This window comes from Microcaecilia unicolor, chromosome 2 (genome assembly GCF_901765095.1).
Source record: "Microcaecilia unicolor chromosome 2, aMicUni1.1, whole genome shotgun sequence".
Lineage (NCBI taxonomy): Eukaryota > Metazoa > Chordata > Amphibia > Gymnophiona > Siphonopidae > Microcaecilia > Microcaecilia unicolor.
This window is the reverse complement of record NC_044032.1, coordinates 402,373,336-402,397,019: the sequence shown is the minus strand read 5'-3', so window position 1 is coordinate 402,397,019 and position 23,684 is coordinate 402,373,336. Positions and strand designations below refer to the sequence as shown.

The window sequence follows — 23,684 nt, the reverse complement described above, 5'->3', positions numbered from 1 at the left end:
TAACCAGCTATGGTGAACCACATCAATATAGGCCTGACTTTTATGCAGTTACCTTGTCCAGTTAAGTGCTGGGTGCCCCCAGAATGCCACCAAAACAGTTTCACTTTGGGTGCTAACTAGACAGTTTCAGCAGCACTATTCGGTTAAGTGCTGCTGAATATGACCAGTTAGCCCTGAATAAGTGATTTAGCTGGCCAGGAACCATTTCTGGCCAATTAAATTGCTTTGAATATCAACTCTATCATTAATGCAAATTAGCATAAACAAGTTCTCATGGCAGTACAGAGATTTGTGAATTGTACTGTGTTACTCTAGTTAACAGGGCACGTCCACGCCACACCACCCATGGCACATTTCAACTCTCACCGGGAAATATTCAGCCAGTGATAGTCAGCATTTTTTTTAAAAAGCTGACTATTACAGGCTGATTTAGGTCCCAATATTCAGTGCCAGCACCTATGCGGGTACTGGCACTGAATATTTGGATGTTGTGAAGGCTCTGGTGGCAGTTGGTCAGGTGAGATATTCAGCCCACTGCCCGGGTGGCTAAGCAGGTAGTGGGCTGAATATGGACTTAGCTACTAATGGCTAGCCCTCCCTTGTGACCCCATCACCAAAAGGTGTTGGATGCCCTATTCCATTCCCCCTCATACCCCACCCCTCCAAAGAGGATTGGCACCCCTTCCTCTCACCCAGCCCCTCCAAAGAGGATTGGCACCCCTCCATCCTACCCAATCCCCCAAAGAGGATCGACATCCCTTCTGTCCCACCTGATGCTCCCTCCCCCCCCCCCCCAACAGACCCTATCTCGGACCTCCTCTACTCTCTCCGTGGCCTCCCCACTCCCCAGCCTACCTTTCAAATCCTTGATGATCTAGCGGTCAACGGGGTAGGAGTAATTCTCACTCACTCCTGCCCATCGCTGCTCCTCCAACAAAATGGCTGCCACCACCTCTAGCAGTAGTCTCATGTTACCACCCACTGAATATCAGCAGTAACTGGTCAACTCTAAACCGGGCAGGAGATGGGGCATTACAAAGGTGGAATCGGGAAGGAGTCTTCTGTGCACTCTTAAGTGCCCACTTATCTATGCAAGCACCGGCACTGAATATTGCCAGCTCCTCCCCAACTCTGCCCCTGTAACACCCCTCTCCTGCTCAGTTTAGAGATAGCCAGTTAATACTGATATTCTGCAACACTGCCCAGTTAGATGTCACTGAAAATTGTCGATGGGCTCGCTGAGCACCATATAAACAGCTTCTCCTGTATACTTGAAATGCTTTGAACATAAGGCCCTCACTTTTTTGGGAGGAAAGCATCACAGGACAGGATAACCCTCATCAAGCCACGTTGCATGTTTATTAACAGCTAGGGGTGTATGTGCAAAAAGAGTTAATTTTGCATTCTTTTTCATTTCCTTTTTATTTTGTGTCATTTATTCTAATTATGTTATTTTTATTCATTTTATTTCATGGGTGTTTAGTGAGTGCTATCTGCAAATAACACATATAAAATTTTAAAACTACAAATAATGAAATCTCATTTTAGAAATGACTGTGCATCTCTATTAAAGGTGGATTGAGAGGACTAAGAAAGCCGTCCTGTCAAATTACTAAGCTGAATAAATGTTTGGTGATTTGGGGATATTTGACCTGCTGCTTGTCTCAAGCTGCAAAATAATGGCTATTCAAGCTGACTCAAGAGCTGTTTGGCCCTGGCCAAGCAAGATCTAGTCCTCCTGCAGCCCGCAGAATGCTCTAGAACAGACCCCTAGAACGCGTATGGCTCTTCGCCTCTTGGTATGACACAATACTGTCCTTCGGCTTTTCTATGAATGAGTTTAAAATGTATTTCATTCAAGCTTCCAAGCCACTGGAGTAAATGACTAAATGAAATACATTTCAGACATCATCCAATGAGGACAGCAATGAATTGTTTCTGTTGTTGAAATGAAGTGTTATGCTGCACAAATGTGCTTTATTTGCACAATAGGAAAGGGAAAAGCAATGCCTCATGCCAGAGGAAAATTACAGCAGAGTTATTGAAACAGAAATCCACATATTAGTAAGGGCTGATCATCAATTGACAAGGTTTCTCTCACTAGTCAGTCGTTTTTTTTTTACATAGAACTGTATTAGAGAGCTAGCAGATGACTCCATATCAGTATCAAGGAAAGTTGATCCTGGATGTGCCCCTTTGCATCTATGCACTTGTTGTCCTGTTTTTTTTCTTTTAAAAATGGAAGTACAAGTTCATAGATGCTATTGGGCAACACCAAGAGTATCTAAAACACTCCCTGATGATCTGGGGTTATCTGGTGATGCTGTTTTCGATAAAGGATAACACATAGAGGGAACCAAGTCTTCCTCTACTCATAGCAGGATTCTGGAGTCAAGGCTGCTTTCATGACCTTGGTCTGTCCTCCATACTTGTACAAGATGTCTCTGGTGTAGCATTTGTTTCTGTTGTAGGTGTAGCACGTATCCTCAACAGCATCGCAGCCACTGCTCTGAGAGGCCATCACTATATTATCCCCCAGTTGAATCTCGACCGGATCACACCTTTTGCAGCTAGAAGACACACAGAATATGTGTTAGCAATTGCCACTCTAAACAGATATAGCTCATGTACCTGGAAAAATATGCAATCAAAACATGAAGCAGTTGTAAAATAGGGTTCACAACTTTTTTTTTTTTGAAAAAGAAAAACCCGCCACCTGCCATACCCATGTCCTGTCCCATGTTCCTCCAAGCCTGCCTGAAGCTTAAGACGGTACAGCCTGGTAATGGGTTTTGGAGTTCCCTCCTAAATTTCTACCCTCTGCCCCAGACATGTCTTAATATTCGAAAAACTGACATTTCTAATCACTAAATTGAAAATAAAATTCTTTTTTCTACCTTTGCTGTCTGGTCATATTTTTTTCTAATTGTATTGGTCCCAGTCTCTGGTTCATGCTTGCCTCTGTCTTCTCTCACAAGAATTCTTCTCCATTTCATATTTCTTCTGTCTCCATGTCCACCATCCATCTCCCCTCTCTGTGCCTCTATCCTTCCAGTTCAGTGTCTCCTCTCTCTGTGCCCCATCCCACTCCCATATCCAGTGTTGCCCCTCTGTGTCCCTACCCCCCCCCTTGTCTAGCATCGACCCTCTCTGTCCATGTTCCTCCTATGCTGAAGCAGGGGCATAGCCACAGGCGGGCCTGGATGGGCCCAGGCCCAGTCACTTTGCCTCCAGGCCCGCCCAGCCAACGTCCGCCCCGGGTGTCAGCACTCACCACCTGCCTACCAGCTCCATCGATGAGCAGACGACCCTCTTCTGCCACCCAGCCTTTAAAAAAAAAAACCTTGGTGAAACACCTCGCGTCTGCTCTGCTGTAAAGTAAGCAGCAAATCGCTTCGTCGCGTCGGCCCTTCAATCACTGTGTCCCACCCTCGCGGAAATAGGAAGTTACATCAGAGGGTGGGACACAGTGATTGAAGGGCCGACGCAATGAAGCGATTTGCTTCTTACTTTACAGCAGAGCAGAGCAGACGCGAGACGTTTCACCGGGGTTTTTTTTTTTTAAGATGAACCCATCAGGAAAAAGGATATCCTCACTGAATTTGACCATCTCTACTGTATGTAACTGTGTAGAAAAATGAGCACAAAATACAGAGTTTATAACTGCCCAGCAGCCACCCAAGATAAGTTTATTCAGCAGGAAGGAGGGCTTCAGCTGGCAGGGCTTGGGGATCCTTGCCAGCACATGTACTTCATTTACTTTGGTAGGGTGCGGAAATTAAGTTAGGGTTTTGTTTTACTTGAAGGGATCCAGGGGATCCAAGATTTAACTGAAACCAGGTGGAAATTAAATTAGGGTTTTGTTTTAATTAGAGTGGGGTGCTGGGAGGGGGGTGGAAACTAAATTAGGGTTTTTAGGTTGGTGGAGGGGCAGTGATAAAATGTTGGCCCACCCAGTTTGTTCTGGGGCCCGCCCAAAATTGGCTGTCTGGCTAAGCCACTGTAAGCCTGCATTGCTGCTCTCACTACACTTATCTTGTTCTCACTACTGCAAAGTCTATTCCCTTTTGGCTCAGTTACTTAGGTTATGAGCTGTTCACTAGCCCCAACTAGTCCGTGTTGTCATCACTCATGGCTCCTGTAACTGACTCAGGCAGAGTGTGTTGTGGCCCACTGTGGGGCACTACTGGGATGCTGGGGAATGCTACTGCACTAAGGCACAATGTAAGAGAGCTAAGAATCCGCACCTGCTGCTACACACCCAGGCGGCACCAGCCTTTCCATCTGGCAGTGGCACTGCGGTCCGGGCCCAGGAGGGGAGGAGGAGCAGACAGTGCCGCGTGGTCCCGACTCCTGGCACCTGCAGCTGATCTTGCAGCTATTTTTTAGCCCATTGAGAAGATGACAAGCCGCGAGAACGAGGCTGAGCGCGCCGTGTGGGATGGAACATGAGTCATCAGCACACAGTGGGCTGAGAAGAAAGAGGACATCACGCACGCTGCAGGTCACCACAAAGTCAAGAGCTGTGACCATGTTTATTCAGTGCCGAGTCGACTCACTGCCATGCCGAGTCTGCCCAAAAAGTAGGTGGGACTGGGAGATCAGCTGAGCGAACCGCGGTGCGATGACGGTAGAAATGAATTAGTGAAAGGCTGCTGCTTTGGGTTTGCTCTGTACGCTTTAAGTCAACCGCGCTTAAAACTGGGTGGGCGGGCCTGAGCCGAGATTGGATGGGCCTAGGCCTGCCCATAACTACGCCCCTGTGCCAGACAGAAGAGAGCCTATGAATATCAAGAAGGAAAATGATGCTGCTGTTCTGGAAAGAGAAGAAGACATGGCAGAGGACCCTTAGAGCTGAGATAAAGAAGACCATGTTCTACAGGAGTGCAGTGTTTGTGATCACATCTGAGTCCAGATTCCAGCTCCTCAAAGTATTTGTGGGGAGGAGAAGAAAACCAGCTTTGGAACGCATTACCAAGATCCATCAGAGCAATTAATGACCATTTACCTTTTAGGAAAATGTTGAAAACCCATCTCTTTAAACTAGCTTACCCAAACGACCCGACATAACCCTACACATTTCTCTTATTATGACAATGTCTATATATTAACCATGTCACCCTAGCTACTCCATACTATCCTAGTCTTCCCTTCCCCATCCTTCCTTTATCATACCCATCCCCATTTCCTTATCTATCTTCATTACTCCTTTCCTTGTTAATTCACACATACTTAAAGCATTCTATTATTATGTTACATTATAGCTCGTAATATTCTTCTTAATGAATATAATAATTGTAATTCTGTTTACTATGTAAGCCGCATTGTACCTGCTTCTGTGGGAAAGTGCGGGGTACAAATGTAATAATAATAATAAAAAACTGGGGGCTTTTTCTTGTACTGTTTTTTGCACTCTGCTAATTAATTGACATGTTATTCTGTCATCTTGACACTTACAACTTTAAGAAAATTCCTGATTCAGAACATACCCTGGACTGGATTTGTAGTTATGTTTAAATCTTTTTTATTATCAAGCCATAACAAAACTTTGCCAGACATTATCCACATACAGACATCCCCACTGGTCCATTAAGTCCGACTAGAAACAATGTACAATTTTCTCCCAACCCCCCCCCCCCTTTCTTCCCCCTCCCGTTCCCCCCTCCCTCCCTTTCCCCCCCTCCCCCCAAGAAAGCATCCCCCCCCCCAACTTTACCCCCCCCTTCCCCCTCCCGCAACACAAGATAACACTCAACAGCCTATCCTCCGTTCCTGTGACACTGTCAATTCAAGAGTCTACTGCGTGCTAGTGGTTGCAGTGTATCCCAAAAGTTTGCCCAAGTTTTTTGGAGCGCCTGACCCTCTTTGGAGTCCAGATCCTGCACTCCGCGTCTCTCCAGCCTCAGCAGTTCTATCATTTGAGACCTCCATGCTCAAATGGATGGTCCTCTGCGTTCTCTCCACTGGAGGAGGATGACCCGTTTTCCCACCAGGACCGCCCGCTGTACAAACGAACAAAAACCTGGCAATGTGGGTTTAGTTTGTTTGAATTCTCCAAAGAGAAGTAGAGGTTGTCTCTTGATTGTGCGCCCCCAATATTTCTGCGTCTCACCAAGAATGAGAGTCCACAATTTGGACACATGACGACAAAACCAAAACATGTGAGCCAGCGAGGCGGGGGCCACCGCACACCATGGGCAGGCATCTGATTGACCAAAGCCTGCCTTAAAGGCCCTCGCTGGGGAGACGTACAGTCTTAAAGCAAATTTATATTGCGTCTCCCAATGTCGAGCAAAGGGAGTTGTTCCAAGTATGGAGGTCAAAAATCTGCTCAGTACTTCTCCTGTGATTTCTGCCTGCAGGTCAACCGCCCATTTTCGTGCTCTAGTATGATAGTCTATGTCCTCTGTTGAATCCTGCAGGAATCTATGATGGAATTTTAACGGCACTGGATTTTGTGCTCCCAGTGTCAGGGCAGTATTTAGGGTATCCTGGACATCCTCGCTCAAATTGCTCCAACCCAAGGCCGTGATATAATGATGAATTTGCAGATAGGCAAACCGGTCGCGTTCAGTCAGTCTAAATTCCTGTTGCAGTTCCGCAAATGGTCGTGTCTTGCCCTCCTCCGACACCAACTGATAAATGTATCGTATTCCATTCCTCCGCCATCGGGCAAAGGCAGCTGAGGAAGTCCCCTCCGGGAAATCCGGATTGTTAAGCAGTGGTAAAAATGGAGTCGCTTTCCAGTCAAAATGATGCCTCTTGCATAGCCACCGCCACGCTGCTCTGGCTGCTGTCATTAGCGGGTGCGTTCCTAACCCCTCCTCCAATCCCTGTCCTATAGAGTGTAATCCCCACCCCAGGTGTGCAGTGGGAGCCAGGCCCATCTCTAGGAGCGTGGCCGAGAAATCTTGCGTTCCAGTTAGCCAATCTCTGATGTGCCTCATGGCGCATGCTATCGTTAGATGCCGAATATTGAGCAGTCCCATCCCCCCATGTGATTTCGGTTTCTGTATCACCTGTATTGGCAGTCTGGGTCTCCGCCGGTCCCACAGAAACTGCTGTAGCAGATGGTTAAGGGCCCGCTCCTCCCTCGACCTCAAATACAGGGGCAACATCTGAAACGTATAAAGCCATTTCGGGGCGATCATCATGTTGAAAAGACCCACCCGCCCCGTGAGGGAGAGAGGGCACGCCCCCCACATCCGCAACAGTCTCCTAGTTGTCTCTAGTAGGGGGAGGACATTGAGCTCGTACAGTTTTTTCATATCTGCTGGGATGATTACTCCCAGGTATCTAATCTGGCGTTGTGCCCACAGAAGTGGAAACGGGCCTCTCCATGTGTGTTCCACTGCCTCACTAAGTGGTAGGGCCAGGGACTTTGTTCGATTGAGTTTGTAGCCAGAGAGGTGCCCGTAACTATCTAGGACGGAGAGGAGAGCTGGTAATGAAACCTGTGGGTCGCTCAACAACATCAGCACATCGTCCGCGTACGCGAGCACTTTTATTTCCCTCCCGGACACCTGGATACCTTTTATGTCTTTGTTCCCACGAATCTCAGCCAGCAACGGTTCAAGCGTTAACAGGAAAAGTAATGGGGACAGGGGGCAGCCCTGCCTAGTGCCCCTTTCAATGGCAAAACTTTCTGTGAGGACCCCATTCACCCTAATCCTAGCCCGCGGATTTGTATACAGTGACCCCACAGCTTGAAGGAACCACCCTGTCAATCCTCTGTCTTCCAGGACTTCAAACAAAAATGGCCATTCCACTCTGTCAAAAGCACGTTCCGCATCCAGGCTCGCAAGCATCTTATCTGCCTCCGGATGTTCTCCCGAGAGCACGGCTAAAAGTAGTTTCCTGACATTAAGAACAGACTGGCGACCCCTCACAAACCCCGCTTGTTCCTCGTGCACCAGATGTGGCATCAGGGGCGCCAGTCTATCCGCCAGGATGCGGGACAATAATTTAACTTCCACATTTATGAGTGAAATGGGCCGATATGAACTAGGTTCTAAGGGGTCCCTATCTTTTTTGGGAATGAGGCAAATGGAGGCCATGTTCTCATGTCGTGGGAGGCTACCGGCCTCCACCACTGAGTTAAGGTAATCCATCAATGGGCCCAGGATCTGCACTTTTAACATTTTATAGAATTCCCCAGACAGCCCATCGGGACCCGGTGCGGAATGATGCTTCAAAGCCCCTATGGCCTTCTGCAGCTCTTTTGCTGCCACCGGCTGATTTAACAAGTCCCGGTGTGCCGTCATGACATCCCCCAGATCGCGCTTTTGCAAATAGGCCTTAATGGATGTCGTTTTGTTCATGGGCTCTCGCTTTCCCCCATATAATGTGGCAAAGTGGGTAACAAAGGTCTGGGCAATTTCTTTTAAGTTATTGGTGATCCCGCCCCCCTTCTTTCTTATGGCTGGAATAAAGTGTGGCTTCCGAGCGCCTTTCACCAGCCTGGCCATCATCCTGCCTGCTTTATCCCCAAACTTATAAAGCTGATATTTCCTATATATCAGGGATTTCATAGTCCTTTCGTGTATTAGACTATTTAGGGCTGCCTTAATGGACATAAACAGCTCATAGTGGGACTGAGTGGGATCCCTGGTGTATTTTCTTCTTGCCCCTCTCAACTCCTTTTCCAAGGCCACTATTCTCTGTGTTATCTTTTTCTTGCGGTTACTTACATAGGCAATTATCTCGCCTCTGAGCACCGCTTTGGCAGTGGACCAAAACAAGATAGAGTCCTCTGAGTGCTCAGAGTTGTGGTTTTTGAATTCCTCCCATTTCTTGTGTAAGTGTAGTTGAAACTCCTTTGAGGATGCCAGGTACGCCGGAAACCTCCACCCCGCCGCCCCTTGTGAGGATGCCCCGGACTCCATCTCTACCCAGATGGGGGAGTGATCAGAGATCTCTTCTGGTCCAATCGTGGCTGACGTGATTTTAGCAAATAGATCCTGGGAAGCAAGGATGTAATCTATTCTCGATTGTGTTTGGTGTGCTCTGGAGGTATGCGTGTAGTCTCTCTCCTCTCCATGCAGAGTCCTCCAAGGATCTACCAATCCTAGCTCCTGACAGAAGAGTTCCAGAATGGAGGGGGAGAGAACAGCGCGCTGCGACGATGTATGCGATCTGTCTAATTCTGCATCCATGACCAGATTCATATCTCCAGCTAGTATTAATGGCTGTGTTCCCTGGCCCTGGCAGCGTGCTAATAGTTGTGCGTAGAATTGTTGAGCTGATGTATTGGGCCCATAAACCGAGACCAATAGAAACTCCTTCCCCTGTAAGTTAAGTTTTACCCCCACCAGTCTCCCCTCTCCGTCTCTGAACTGCAGGGCTGCGGAGCACATGAGCGTTTTGTGAATTAAAATGGCTACTCCCCCTCTGCGACCTGTGGCTGGGGAGCAAAACACCTCTCCCACCCAGTGACGCTTAAGCTTCTCGTGTTCTTCCTGTGAGAGTCGCGTCTCCTGGAGACACGCTATTCCAACTTTGTGGCGATTAAGGGCTGCTAGGATTTTAGCTCTCTTGATTGGGGAGGAAATGCCCCCCACATTCCAAGAAGCCAAGTGTACCTTACCCGTCGACATAAATATCTGTGAGGTTCCCAAATCGCAAAGATTGAAAGTGTTCTATTGCCCCAGGGCACCCAGCCTTGCTCCGGGGGTCTTCCTTTCCCACTGCACACCACTCCCCTGTGTGACTCTCAATTGCTTCTGATGAAGCTATTTGATGTGTAAGACTGACCCAATAATATGTGCCTTCCCAGATGTGTGTATCTTGTGTTGTCCCCCTATAAGCTTCCTCCCCTCCCTTCCCCCCCCCCCCAAATGTACCCCAACCCCTTTCCTTCTCTATCTCCCTATCCATCTACCCGATGTAATTACTTGGGGAGTCCCTACCATGCACGAGGCCTCTCACCCTAATGATGCGAACCTATTATCAGCTATCATTACTTACTGCACCAGTTGCAACAGCCAGAGTCAGCTCACGCTATGTCAGTCCCGGCATTTTGGCCCTTCTGTTCTGGCCTCGCGTTTTCTAATCCAGAGATGAATTCTTTTGCTGCTCGATCAGAATCAAACGCTCTCCATCTGCCCTCATGGCGGATGCGTAGCACCGCTGGGTAGGTGAACATAAATCTTATCTGGAGGTCTTGCAGCCGGCGGCAAAGTGGGTTAAACTTCCTCCGTCGTTCTTGCAAGGAGACTGAGTAATCTTGAAAGATTCTTATGAGATGTCCATCATACATTGTTGTCTCCCGCTTCAATCTGTAGCCTCTCAAGATCTCCAGCTTATGCAAATAGTTGTGGACCTTTAGGATGACTGCACGTGGGGCCTGACGGCCATCTTGTATTCTGCCCACTCTGTGTACCCGTTCTAGACATAGAGCCCCGGAGTGGTCCGACAGGGCGAATTCTGACTTCAGCCAGTTTTCCACTACGGTGGCTAAGGCAGTGTCGCTGACCGACTCGGGCAGGCCAATTATCCGCAAATTGCTGCGCCTAGACCTGTTCTCGAGGTCATCTAGTTTTTCATTGAGCGCTTTCACCGTGTCTTGCAACTGTGTGACTGATTGCTGAAGCGGGGGGTGGGCGTCCTCCAACTCGGATAGTCTGTGCTCTAATTCCCCCGCCTGCTTCGTGACATCCGTCAGCCTGGTTTCAAAGCTTCCGATCTGGGCTGATAGCTGTTCGAAACGCGGTTCCAGTGCTCGAGTCACCGCGGTGGTTAGTTGTAAAAGCTGCTCTTCTGTAAAGGAAGGCCCGCCGCATGGTGCCTGTCGCTCTGCGCCCGAGTCTGCTGATCGCGGTTTCTCTAGCTCCTTTTTGGCGCTCCGGGCAGGCATTGTTTTATTCGATTTTTCCACAAATTTGTCCATCCACGACTTCTCCTTGCTCTGGTAAGTCTTTTTTGCTAACTCTGCGTCGTTTACCGCCGAATTTTGTCGATTTTAGGCGTTTGGCCTCGGAGAGCAGAGATTAACGTCTTGCCCTCTCAGCGCATCACGTGACTCCCCTGGATTTGTAGTTATAGAAATGGGTGTGAGTGGTAGAGAAGGTGGATCAAAGGAGCCAATGGCCTCCCAGTTAAACTGGTCCCAACCTAGGCTCCATGATCCCAGTAAACCTGGAAAAAGACGGTGTTGCCTCCCAGAAGAGGTACCTCCATCTCCCGTACAGCAAAATGAAGAGGCAGTGAGGGCCCAGTCTGGTAGGGGCTACACACACATCATTTGCGGGACACAGAATTTTATGGTCTGTGACCCGCAAATGACATGACAGATTTGGATAGGCTGGAGTGGGCTTTGACAGCAACTCCCGTACTTGGAACATAAGGACAGAGCCAGGCAGACTTCTATGGTCTATGTCCCAGAAACACCAAAGAAAGACCATGATCAAGTATATAATCTCACATTCATTATTGATTTAATCTTGAATTGATAATAAATGTGACTGTTGGGCAGACTGGATGGACTGTTCAGGTCTTTATCTGCTGTCACTTACTAAGTTACTACATTACTATGTTACTGTATATGCATAGTTTACAGCAATATGTCAGTGGAGAAGGGGGGAATAAGTCAGTTTATCAAGATGAACCAGGCATCCTTCATTCATATAGTTTTATTTAAAGGTAGGTCAAATTTGGGGCCTCTAGGGATCTGATAGTGCATCTGTTTTGTATTATTTTTATGGAAAATGAACTGGAATAGGCAGATAGATATTCGCACTCATTCACACCTAGGTCCAAATTAATTATGACACTGTACATCAACGAGAGGCATAACTTACAGTTCCGAGAGTCGGTAGACAAATTTTGTCCTCAAGGGAGACGTTGGGTCTGATATGTTTTCTCTGCTTTGCAAAGGAACCCTGAAGAAAAATGAAAAGACAACCTTCTTACTTTACCCTGCTGATTAATGTCTACAGCCAGGTCTAAAAGAAAAGCAATAGCAGTTCACTATTTGAGTTTTATTAAATCTCTGAATGAGTTTTATTAAATCATCAGGATAACAGTCTTTTGAAAATTTCCCCCATATACAATAATAAATTTATTAAAGAAGAAATAATACTCTTAACTATTATAATATTCAAGTGAAGGTGCTCAGATGCTCCAACTAGAGTCAGCAACAAGCTGAAGTTAGCAAGAAAGCAAACTTATGCAGATGTCAATCATTGTACCAAGCAAAAGACTTTCTGCTGGATTCTATATATCAGGTCTAGTGTTCCGAGCATATTCCATAATAATCTGTGTAACTTAATTGGCTTAACAAACCAATCAGCATTGTTAGCAGCACTTAAACAATAATGAGCACTAACTGACAATAATTAGAATTTATGCGCATAACTCGCTAAGTATATGCTGTAAAGAAATGCGCCTAAATTCTAAAGCGTGCAGTTCAAAAGGGGCAGGGAAATGGGCATTTCGTGGGCATTCCCAAATTTAGGCGCGTTGTTATAGAATATGGCCCAGTCCACGTAAATCTACATATATGGATTTACGCCACTTTTTCTTTAATGTAAATAAATGCACATAGTTTCAGTCGCTGAGATATCAAACTAAGCATATTCTATATACCGCGCCTAAATCTTACCGAATACACTTAGGCGAAAATAATATATAATAAAAAGCGTCTAAACCCAATAGAGAATAACAACTCTTCACTTATCTTATTTAGATTATTGTTATTGTAATGAAATCTGGGCTGCCAAACAGCGTCTTCGGGAGATCGGACCATTTTTCATCCTCTAAATCTTGGCTGTAGCTGGGAAGGAACAAAATGGGGAGGCTTTAAACCCATTTTGTTCCTTCCCAGCTACAGCCAAGATTTAGAAGATTAAAAAAATGGAGCGAAACATAGATCTATGTAGAGATCGGATTTGAGTTTTTCAAGCACTTTATAATTCACAGGGATTAGAGTAACACATTTCAGCTCCGCTGGACTCAGCATTATTGATGGCAGCCCAGACTTCATTACAATAACAACCATCTAAACAACCTGAGTGAACAGCTTTTAACTCTCTATTGCATTTAGAAGCTTTTTATTATATACATGAAGTCTTTAGACTGCTTGGTGCAGTGATTGACATCTGCATAAGTTTGGCTTTCTTGCTGACTTAATCTTGTAGCTGACTCTAGTTGGAGCATCTGAACACCTTCACCTGAATATTATAATAGTTAAGAGTATTATTTCTTCTTTAATAAATGATTCAGAGTTTTATGTAATGTACAAGGAGATATTGTTATAGTTTCTGAAAACTCCCCTTACTTCTCCATTCCCAGTGCTCAGACTCTGCACTGCCCTGCCCCATGAAACTTTGCACACCTGAAGACCCAGTGAAGGAGATACTTAAAAGACAAACTGGCTCAGTAGTAGTGCTGACTCTTTATATCAGGCCTATATTTAGTCATAGGTCACACAGGTAGGTGCCTAGAGTGCAAAATTTTGAAAGCACCAAAGGGTAATTCTATATCCTGGTGCCTAGACTTACATCTTGGAGAAGAAGAAGGGGTGGACCAAAGAATTTCCAGCAGCCAGGTGTAAACAACCAAAATGTTATTGACAAAGCACCCAAATTAGAAAGACCTGACATGGGGCCCTGTTTTGGCAGAGAACCATCTGCCTCAGGAGTTAAAATGCTCTAAAAACAACAAAAATATAGATAATAAAAATTTGGTCATTTACATCTGGCTGCTGGAAGTTCTTTGGTCCACCCCTACTCATTCTCCAAGGTGCTCCTCACATAGGAGGTTTTTTTTCCTTTTTCTCCATTTTTTGGAGCTTGTTCTTTGCCTAGACTTACATACCACTTACATACATACCCATTAATTGGCATTTATGGGTGTATGTGCACTATGAGTTATTCTATATGGTAGCATTTAAGTGTGAAGCTCATAACTGTTTAGGGGCCCATATGTGGGCGGAGCATAGGTGGGCCATAGGTATGTCACCAAGCAACAAGTGCAACTTATAGAATGCTATCAGTTATTCACGTCACATGACGTACTTAAGTATGCCAACTTGGTGCAACAACACATCTTTACACTAGTATTCTGTGATGGTTTAGGCACACCCAGTTACTGTTATAGAGTCGGTGCTCAACGCACACCATTGTAATGTCTAAATCAAGGCACCGAGTTATAGAATTACTCCCCAAATGCCTGAGTTCACTTGCTTTAGGACCATGCTGTATGATCACGTCTACAGAGACCTCCCCTCCCCATTGCTCTAGTTTCACCTATAGACACAAACATCTTAACTCCAGTCCTCACTGACATGCAAGAAACACAAGTTTAATTCCCAGGCCTTGCTTTTGCTCCTTGGGCTGCCACCACCATGATTGGTTCAATGAGCCTAGTCCTAGGATTGGAAGGGGAGGTGCCCCCAACTCTAGAATCAGTACCAGCAAGAACTGCTCCCCCTCATAGTCTTGACATTTCTCCTCCATACTCACATCCTCCCGGCTCTGACAGAGAGATGAAGTAACACAACAGTTTTCAGGCTACAGTAAGCACTTACAGCACATGCTTGCAAGGCTCCAATTAAATGATCACACAAGCAGAAAAATGATCATGTAATCAGCCTCTGCACTTACATGATTTGGATGTTTCTCTCCACCACCTCTTCATCAGGGTTGTCTTTCGAAGGGACTAGCCGGGAGGTGACTCTGACACACTTGCATTTGTTATTGACCAAGACATGCTCACCACCGTTACCCTGAGCTGAAATAGAAAGATTTTTACAGAAAAAAATAATAAAAATATATTCAAATAAGAAGAAGACAAAGGGGTTGATATTCAGACTGCGGGTGTCAGCCCGGCTAACTCCCGCGGTCCGTGGTGATGCTGGATATTCAATGCCGGGCCATTACCAGAGACAGGCATTGAATATCCAGTTTATTTTTGGCCGGTTTGAACTTAACCAGCCAAGTCAATATTCGATGCTGGCTGGTTATATTTAAACCAGCCAAAGATATTCCAGGGTTTCAAGTGGCCAAATACGGCCACCAAACTCAGACTGAAAAATCAGTGGATATCCGATTATATCGGCCGATATAGCTGGCTAGCTGCTAACCAGCAATATTCAGCAGGAGACAGCCAGCTATCTCCCACTGAATAATCGCCAGATAGCCAGATAAGTACCATTTAACCAGCCAGGTGCCGTTCCTGGCCAATTAAATGGTTCAGAATATCGGGGGGAGGGGGAGACTTTAACTTCCAGCTTCTTCGGTGTCTAATTATCCTTTCAAAGGAATTTCAGATATGAACAATGAATAGCCTCCCTTCTGCTGATCTATAAGCCCTCTGCATGTTCTCGTTCACTGTAAATTCTGTAGACAGGGACAGAAGCATAGTGCGGATGTCACATGTTCACGTCCCCATTTGTATACAAATGGGGCTTTTGAATATACCTGTAGAAGGGATAATGCCTGCAGTGGCTCTGTAGTCACTGGTAGACATCTCCCATAGATAGGTGCTTTAAGGGCAGTTCTATAACCATAGACGCTTTCAAATGCCAGCATTTACACATGTCAAGGCACACCCATGTGCTAAAATTCAATACAATACAATATAATGTAACATGTTCTTCTACCCTGCAAAGTCCCAAATGAGTTCTATATGGTTTACAGACTTCAAGAGACTGGGCAAACCACAGGAAAAGTACAATAATAATGAGTTAACAAAGTAATAGTAGTATAGTAACATAGTAGATGATGGCAGATAAAGTCCTGTACGGTCCATCCAGTCTGCCCAACAAAATAAAATCATTACATATGGTATGAAAATTTTTGAAGTTGTTAAAGCCCCTAAAAAGTTCCACTCCAGCCCATCCAAATCTATTCAGCATCAATCAGGGCACAGTCTGTAGAAGTCTGCCCAGCATGGTTTTCCTACCTAATCTCCTCTAAGCTAAAAGTTATAACTGTTAAAAAAAAAATACAAACAACAACATAATTAAAAATCATTACAACAAATTATTTAAAAAAAAGTTTTGAGTGCCATTCTAAATGAAAAATAATGCCAGCATGGCAACTAATTCCTATTCTGCAAATACTCACTTCACTTACATAGAATATTCAGGGGGCATATTCAGGGGCTCCCACTTACACACATAACTTCAAGAATACTGCAAATTACAGGTATCCATGCCACACTTTAGTTCTTGCACTTATATAAGCTCCATGGCTGGCATAAGCATGAGTGCCTAAATGTTAGACACATTAATACGCAGTATCACTACACAGTGTCTGGAAAAAAAAGGGATCCCCAACATTTTTCCAAATAACCCCAAAACATCCTACTGCAGCAGAAACGTTTGCCTGAAATTCGAGACATTTGTGAGTACTTTATTTTTTTTTTTACAGGGTGGCGCTCGGGCACATCGAGCTGGCAAAACATTTGAGCCCTTAATTAATATAACCCCAGAAGTCATTGAGCCAACAGCTCAGTGGTGTTGCAGATTTTGTGAATGTGTCAAAGTTATAGGAGGACACCTTGAACACAAATTATGAATTAACTATGAAAAAACCCCATTATAGTAATGTATTTTCAAAGGTCATACTAAGAGGCCGATTTTCAGACCATGGAAGTTATCTGGAATAACTCCCACAGTCAGCGCTAAAACTGGATACTCAATGCCGGACCCTGTTCAGTGACCAACATTGAATTTCTAGTTTACTTTTGGCTGGTTTGACTTTGATTGATCAAGATAATATTCAGCACTGGCCAGTCAAAGTCAAACCATCCAAAGATAGGACTGCCTTGCATGCAGCCAAATACCATGGTCTTGATCACCCATTCAGATTAGGTTAAAATGGCAAAGCAACAGATTGAAAAACTTCTTAACAGGATCAGTCAAAGGAAGCCATCAACCGCATGCAGTGAGAAAGTTTTCATTTTTAACCATCCTGGAGTAATAGAGGCTAGCGAGTTTTCTGAGTGTATTTTGCAGCCTCAGATTAGTCAGTCTGGCTAGGTCTGATTTTGCAGGAATCAAGTGCTTTACAACAGCATTCACTGTGAGGGAAACCAGAGGACAAAATGTGTCCCAAAACACACCAAAAAGCCGCACGGCCAGCCAAGGGTATTTTAATAAGCACATGCTAATGATACACGAGATACAATAGGATTCTAGTAAAATGTAACATATATTAAAATGATATATAAAATCATCTATGATGGCATGCAATTGTTTATTTATCTATTAGATATTTATCTTGGTTGTTCACATCTATTAACAGAGCACCTGCAATTTACTAACAATCCAGAGGGTGTCACTATTGCTATGCATATTTATATGCATACACTTGAACTATCCTAAGTGTAGTTAAACAGGGCATTCACCATCCTAGGCCCCAGCAAGGGCTTCAAGCAGGACTGGAACACTCCACACTGTCCTGTTACAAAGATGCCAGTGGTGGCCCATCCCGATGCTGGAAGTGAGTGAGATTTTTCTCGCAGGCCCCAGCCACGTTTAAAACTAGTTCTGGCAATTACACATTCCAAAAATTGGCATTTTCCAATTAATAAATAGAAAATAAAATTCTATTTTCTACCTCTGTTGTCTGGTCATTTTATTTTTCTTAAGTCTCTGGTCTGGGTTTCTGCTTTCTTCTCTTAACTGTCTTGCCAGAGTCTCCTTGTCCATTTGTCACTTCCTTTCTCTCCATCTTCCCCCTGCATCCCTATCTGACTGACCCAGCATCACCCCTGTCTTCCTGCCATATTGAGTCTCTCTCCCTCTCTCTCTCTCTCTCTCCCCCCCCCCCAAGCAAATGTTCCTCTCTCTTCCCTCACTCCTGTTCTGTCTCCCCTTTGCAGGACCAGCACCTCTCTCTTTCCTTGCCCCCCTTCCCTCCCAAATCCAGCACCTCTTTCCCTCTCCTTGCCCCATTTCTTCCTCATCACCCTCATTGGCTCTCTCTTCCCTACCTGTCCAGCACCTCTCTCCCTCCTTGCCCCCCCCCCAATTCAGCACCTCCTTGCTCCCCCCCCCCCCCCCCCGCCCAAGCTTGTACCCCCAGGCAACTTTTGAAGAGGTAACTTGAGTGCAAAAATACCATTCTATACGCTCAAGCCACTTATAATATTCTCCTTATTGTATTTATCCACTAACATTCCCTGACTAATATAGCAGGATCATGCATTAAAGTTTCTCTGTTAAATCAGTGAGATCTATACTGTCTCATTGTTCAGAATATGGGCATATCTTTATGCTAGGTAAGTCCGTTCCCTAAGCATTGTCCGTTTTGGAAGCATTCGTATCTGGAGTATATTTTTTGTATTGCCACCATACACGTCTTAAGCAGGAGTCCTAATCCTTCTACTTTAGCAATGACCATAACACACCCATTTTACAATTGGGTCAGGATGGCAAGAATTAATCCCCCTCCCCACCAACCCTAATATATTGTGCAGGTTCTCAATCTCAGGCTGAAAGGCATAGAAAGCATTTGCCTTAGCTCACAGCTCATCCCTCACACTTGGATTTCAGCCTAAAAGCTTCTGTTTGTATATTGATAAAATCCAGAGATTCATCATTAGAGAAATACCCTGAGTGACTGTTCCAAGTGTGTCCATGTGAATTTTAGCTGTTCTTCAGTAGTAGTTCAAAGTGAGTTATAGTCTGTTTCAGGTAGGTAGCTTCCTGTTCACAAGTTAGAGTCTAACTATGTACATTAACCAATGGAGTATTAAATGACTTGCCCTGCATCATAAGGAGTTGCAGTGGAATTTGAATCTGGCTTCCTTCCTTCTTAGCTTGCTAATCTAATCACTTGTTCAGCACTTATTAATCTATCCGAGGACATAGCCCCATTCACGTGGCCACAGGAAATGCTGGATTCAGTAAATGTCACTCAAAATTCTGTGCAAAAAATAAAATTGGCACTGAACAGTATTCTATAATGGGCATTCTGGGATTGACGTCCTTAGCACCAGTGGCGTAGCTATGAGGGGCCATGGGGGCCTGAGCCCCCCAAACTGGATCTGTGCCCCTGGTTTGGCTGGCATGCTCAATTTCATTAAAATGAGCATGCTGGACATGACATGAGGGGGAAGAGAGAGGAGGGCAGGAAATGCCGCAACGCCAGAGACCAGCGCTGGAAAACGCACTTCAGCTGGTGGGTGTTGGGGACCCCCGCCAGCCAAGACATATGCGGTGGTGGTGGGTGGGGAGGGGGACCAAAATGTGCCCCCTCACTTTGGGCTCTGGCCCCCTCCCACCTCGAGGTTTGGCTACGCCTCTGCTTAGCACTGGGATCCACATTCCACTTTGGGCAGGAGGAGTCACACCAACTGAAACCAGGTGTGAATCCCAGCACGAAAGTTGGGTGTGGATCCGTACTATTCTATAACACGGCGTGCATTTTAAGGGAATGCCCCGACCCACCTATGCACCTCCCGTGACCATGCCCCCTTTGAAGATCCACACAGAAACACTTAGGTGCTATTCTATAAATGGGCTGTTTGTTTTCATTTGGATCTCCTATTTCTGCCCTGTTTTGGCACTTTGCATCCATTAGAATGCTTTTCTGTGCTGTGAATTCCCCCGTGTGAACCCCTCCACCCCCCATGGAGAGTCCACCCATACATGTTGTCAGGACCCACATTTTGAGAAGCCCTGTGCTAAACTATTTCTCTCTCAAATTCTTAGTGCTCTGAGAGGACTTCTGTTACATGCTTTGTACGGGTTTCTCCTTCACTGGGCTCAGTGCCGTGGAGCCTGGTTTCTCTTGCAGGTGTAACGCAAAACATTTCTCCCTTTGCCAGCACATTGTAAGTGCTACACTACAAATGAAAGGTTTTCCAGTTCTGCATCAAGTAGATTTGCATATTTTTGGTTACCCTTCCACTTTGTGGTCCTCTTTAGTGAAGTCAGGGACACGTTACCAGTTGCTATCTGAATCTGCGACCCTTCAGTGTCTCCCTTTCATAGCACAGAATTCATGCAAACATTAAGGATGAAAATAGATTAACATTTATACGTGTAACTCTTTGAGACAACAGCGGGCTTCTAAAAGTGCTTCAGCAAATCTCATGGACTGAGAGTTACTGGTAAGAGTTCACATTTACAAAAAGCAGTAACACAAGGATAGTTTATAGCACAGGACATAGTGAAGTACCCAAGTATTTAACATACTGAATTGAAAAGCGGAACAAGGTAAAATACAGATTGACTGGATATAAAGGATATATTATTTATTTCATTTGTACCCCGCGCTTTCCCACTCATGACAGGCTCAATGCAGCTTACATGGGGCAATGGAGGGTTAAGTGACTTGCCCAGAGTCACAAGGAGCTACCTGTGCCTGAAGTGGGAATTGAACTCAGTTCCTCAGGACCAAAGTCCACCACCCTAACCACTAGGCCACTCCTCATCTATTAAATCCGTGAATGAAAGCCGCATTTTTGGGAAATCCAGTTTTTTTACCCAGATCCCCGAAAAGCTTTTATTTATTTCCAAGTTTGTATCACATCTTAATCTCAACAAGATTGTCTCTGTAATATACACAAGAGATTAAGAATCCCATAGCCATTAACCATGAGGGGACACTGTGCCTGTGCTGGAAGTTACACAGCTCTGGTTTATTTTCCTACTTTCTTATGGCTCGGAAGAATGGTTTCTATGCAAGAATCTCCCGTAACTACAGGAAAGGCTGAATTTCAAGCATTGTTTTCAAAATGAGACCTGGGGCTGTGAGGTTCCTCCTGCCCTGTGAAAGACGCTGGGAAAACCTCAGAGCTATTATGCTCCAAGCATCAATAAAGATGTATTAGATGTCACCAAGTCCAGGATGAAAACCTTTTCTTTCTCTGCTGAATTAGCTACTTCCTGGTGAAATTGTGACATCTAATACGCCTATCATCATTTTTTGGATGTGATTACAAGTAAACTCTGAAGGAGTTGGACATGGACAGTTAAGTGGTTGAATACCATATGGAGGGGTGTTGAGATTCATCTCTAATGCAGAGTAAAGGTCATATTAAAACTGAATAAAGGTTATAAGTAAAGGTATTATTATATGAGTAAATAGTGAGTAGGGTCAAGAAAAGAGAGGACAGATTGAGCCATTCTGGGTTTCACTTCCATTGCTTTCAATGGAAGCAAAACCCGGACTGGATCAATGTGTCCACCTTTTTCTGGAGCCATATGGTAACCCTACATAGAATGACATTTATCGCATGCACAAGCGCTATCATCTTTCAGCCTGTCAAGCTGACAGTTTACCTCGGTTTCTCTCTAGCTATATAATTTAAATTTTAGTTCCATTTAATGCTATGAGTTGTTTTTTTTTTTTTTAAATAAAGGTCAAAAGTATAATTTCAAGTATGGTATTGAATGTTACAGCTTTTCATAACTACTGGGATAACTCACAGATAAAGAGCATCCCTGGATCTACACATCTTTCATTTGCTTTACAATTTAAACATTTCAATGCTCTGAAAATGTTATACAAGTACAGAACACTGCCACCAGTCACTCATCAGCCCATTAACTGCGATAGTATGCCACCAAATTTCATTTCAGAGTATTTAAGATCAAGTTTATGGGTCAGACGTTCTTCAGTGTCACATGACAAGCAATCAGCAGCACATGCTGGACCAGAGGTACCAAAGGGCGAGTCCCATTTAGGTCTGTGAGGAACATGCTTTGTGCATCCTGCCTAACCATCAAAGAGATGGATGCAGCCACCTGCTGCTCATTGCACCTGTTCATATTCATGCCACTGAGCTAGCAAAAAATTGATCTGTCTACACATTTTGTAGATTTCAAGAGAAATCCGCAGGCAAACATCCCCACATGTCTTTTAAAGGAAGAGTCTGTCTTCTGATCATTTTAATAATGCTGTGATGCAGCTCTTTTCAAGCCTCCCTACCTGTTATGAGCACACCCCCAAGGACCAGCAGCAGCACAGCTGTCCAACACAGCAACCCAGCTCCACGCAGCTCCATCTTGTCTGGCTTTCTCCTTCTTTTGAAGAACTTTTGGCGAAAGCTTTGTCTGCTGCTTTAAGAGGGGAGGAAACAGCAACGGCTCTGTTTCCTAAAATAACAGAGGAGCAGATGGGGGAGAGTCCCTGCAAGGTGTAACCTCGGCTTATACCGAAACCAGATGTCACTGAACAAAATCCGGCCACATCTTTCTACAGCATTTTCTAGCTTTCATGAAAACATATTTTTGCTGTGTGTATTCTGTTTCTGCTGTCGAACAATGAGCCTTTATACTCTATAAGAATTATTTCCACAAGAATTCATAGAAATAAAGGTGCAAAATGACTTGCAGGTGATACCTTTCTAGTGCAGAGATGCCAAGTTACGCAGTTCCAGGCTGGAGATTGTTCGCCAGTCCTGGATTTCTAACCACCTCATCCTGGTGCATTATGGAACTTGCAGCACGGATTTCAATGAGCAGGATCAGGCACTGAAAATCCCACACTGCTTTGCAATGTAAGTTCAGAACTAGGGCTGGCCCAAAATCTCCAGCCTGGAACTGGGAAACTTGGCATCTCTGCTAATGGACTAAATTGTGTCCATCATTCGAGAGCTCTAGTTCCTTCATCAGATAGTGTAAGAAAAATCCATTCCTGAACAGCAGTCATGACTGAGTGAAGAACCTTACACAGATACCACCACTGAGCTTCACCTTCCAGTAGCTGCAAAAACATTGTGTTTTAGGGGCTACATCTTTAATTGGACAAGTATAACAGCTGACCCCACCTTAATATTCCATTTCAGGTGCTGTCTAAGCAGAGTCTGATCCTTCCAGAAAATAACATGCACAGAAGACTGAAACACAGTAAACCATAAATACAATTACTGTTCTCAGCATGGATCTATATAAGTACGTATTAAGCATGCACATTCATAACAGCTCTAGCTTATGGCAAAGGACACATTTAGCTGCTTAATATTTATTTTTTTCAGGCATGCAGACACTAAACAGCAGCTTAACCATTAGGCAAGACTAGGTGGCCACTCTGAGGGGCAGCAGTCAGAGCAAAACAATGTATCCGGACAGCCACATAAACTCAAAGAACCATCAAATGTTCTTTTAGCTGCAGGGAAGGTAGGCAAGTATCAAATAGCTCATTTACCTATGCAAATGTTTTTTAGAAATTGCCCTCATTGCACATACCACACATATACATACAAAGCAAAGTTTATTATTCAAAAGTATGATGTCAACTATGCATTGTAGGGCTGTTGTGGTCGGCGTGCTGTTGAAATGTTTATGACTGTTGAGTTTAATTATCTAAGTCTTGGAAGGAGGGAACCTGAAATTTAACTGAAGAAGAGGCGGGCTAAGGCTGAAGGTTTGCCCAAGACATCCAGTACCCTTACACTAGCCATGGCAGTGTTTGGTCTGCTGGTTTGTGAAACACACAAAACAACTAGACAACAGAACAGGCAGAAAACCTGAAAATAGGCCCAAGAATGCAAAGATGAAGCTGTGAGCTAAATACACAACTCTATGTCTGATCTTCAAGGCCCTTAAAGGAAATGGCACAAAATAACAGGATCTCTCTCTCTACACACCTCCGAGGTCCTTCCAAGGAGTAATCCTAACAGCACCTCCTCTAAAGGGCATTTCATGATGTGATACCTGCCAGCGAACTTTCTCTGGAGTAGTCCCCAGACTCTGAAATTAAGTCCCTGAAAGGCTTGGCTCAACC

The 23,684-nt window shown here is 44.8% G+C and overlaps 1 protein-coding gene across 1 annotated transcript; it reads right to left on the bottom strand.

The window, feature by feature from the left end:
- Positions 1 to 1,950: 1,950 nt before the first annotated feature.
- JCHAIN (joining chain of multimeric IgA and IgM) lies at positions 1,951 to 22,033 on the bottom strand. The gene is made up of 4 exons (XM_030190645.1): positions 21,888 to 22,033; positions 14,604 to 14,730; positions 11,799 to 11,879; positions 1,951 to 2,570 (listed from the first exon to the last, which is right to left on the bottom strand). Exons 1-4 carry the CDS (start codon positions 21,961 to 21,963, stop codon positions 2,369 to 2,371), a joined length of 486 nt encoding a protein of 161 aa, XP_030046505.1. The 5' UTR covers positions 21,964 to 22,033; the 3' UTR covers positions 1,951 to 2,368.
- Positions 22,034 to 23,684: the final 1,651 nt, after the last annotated feature.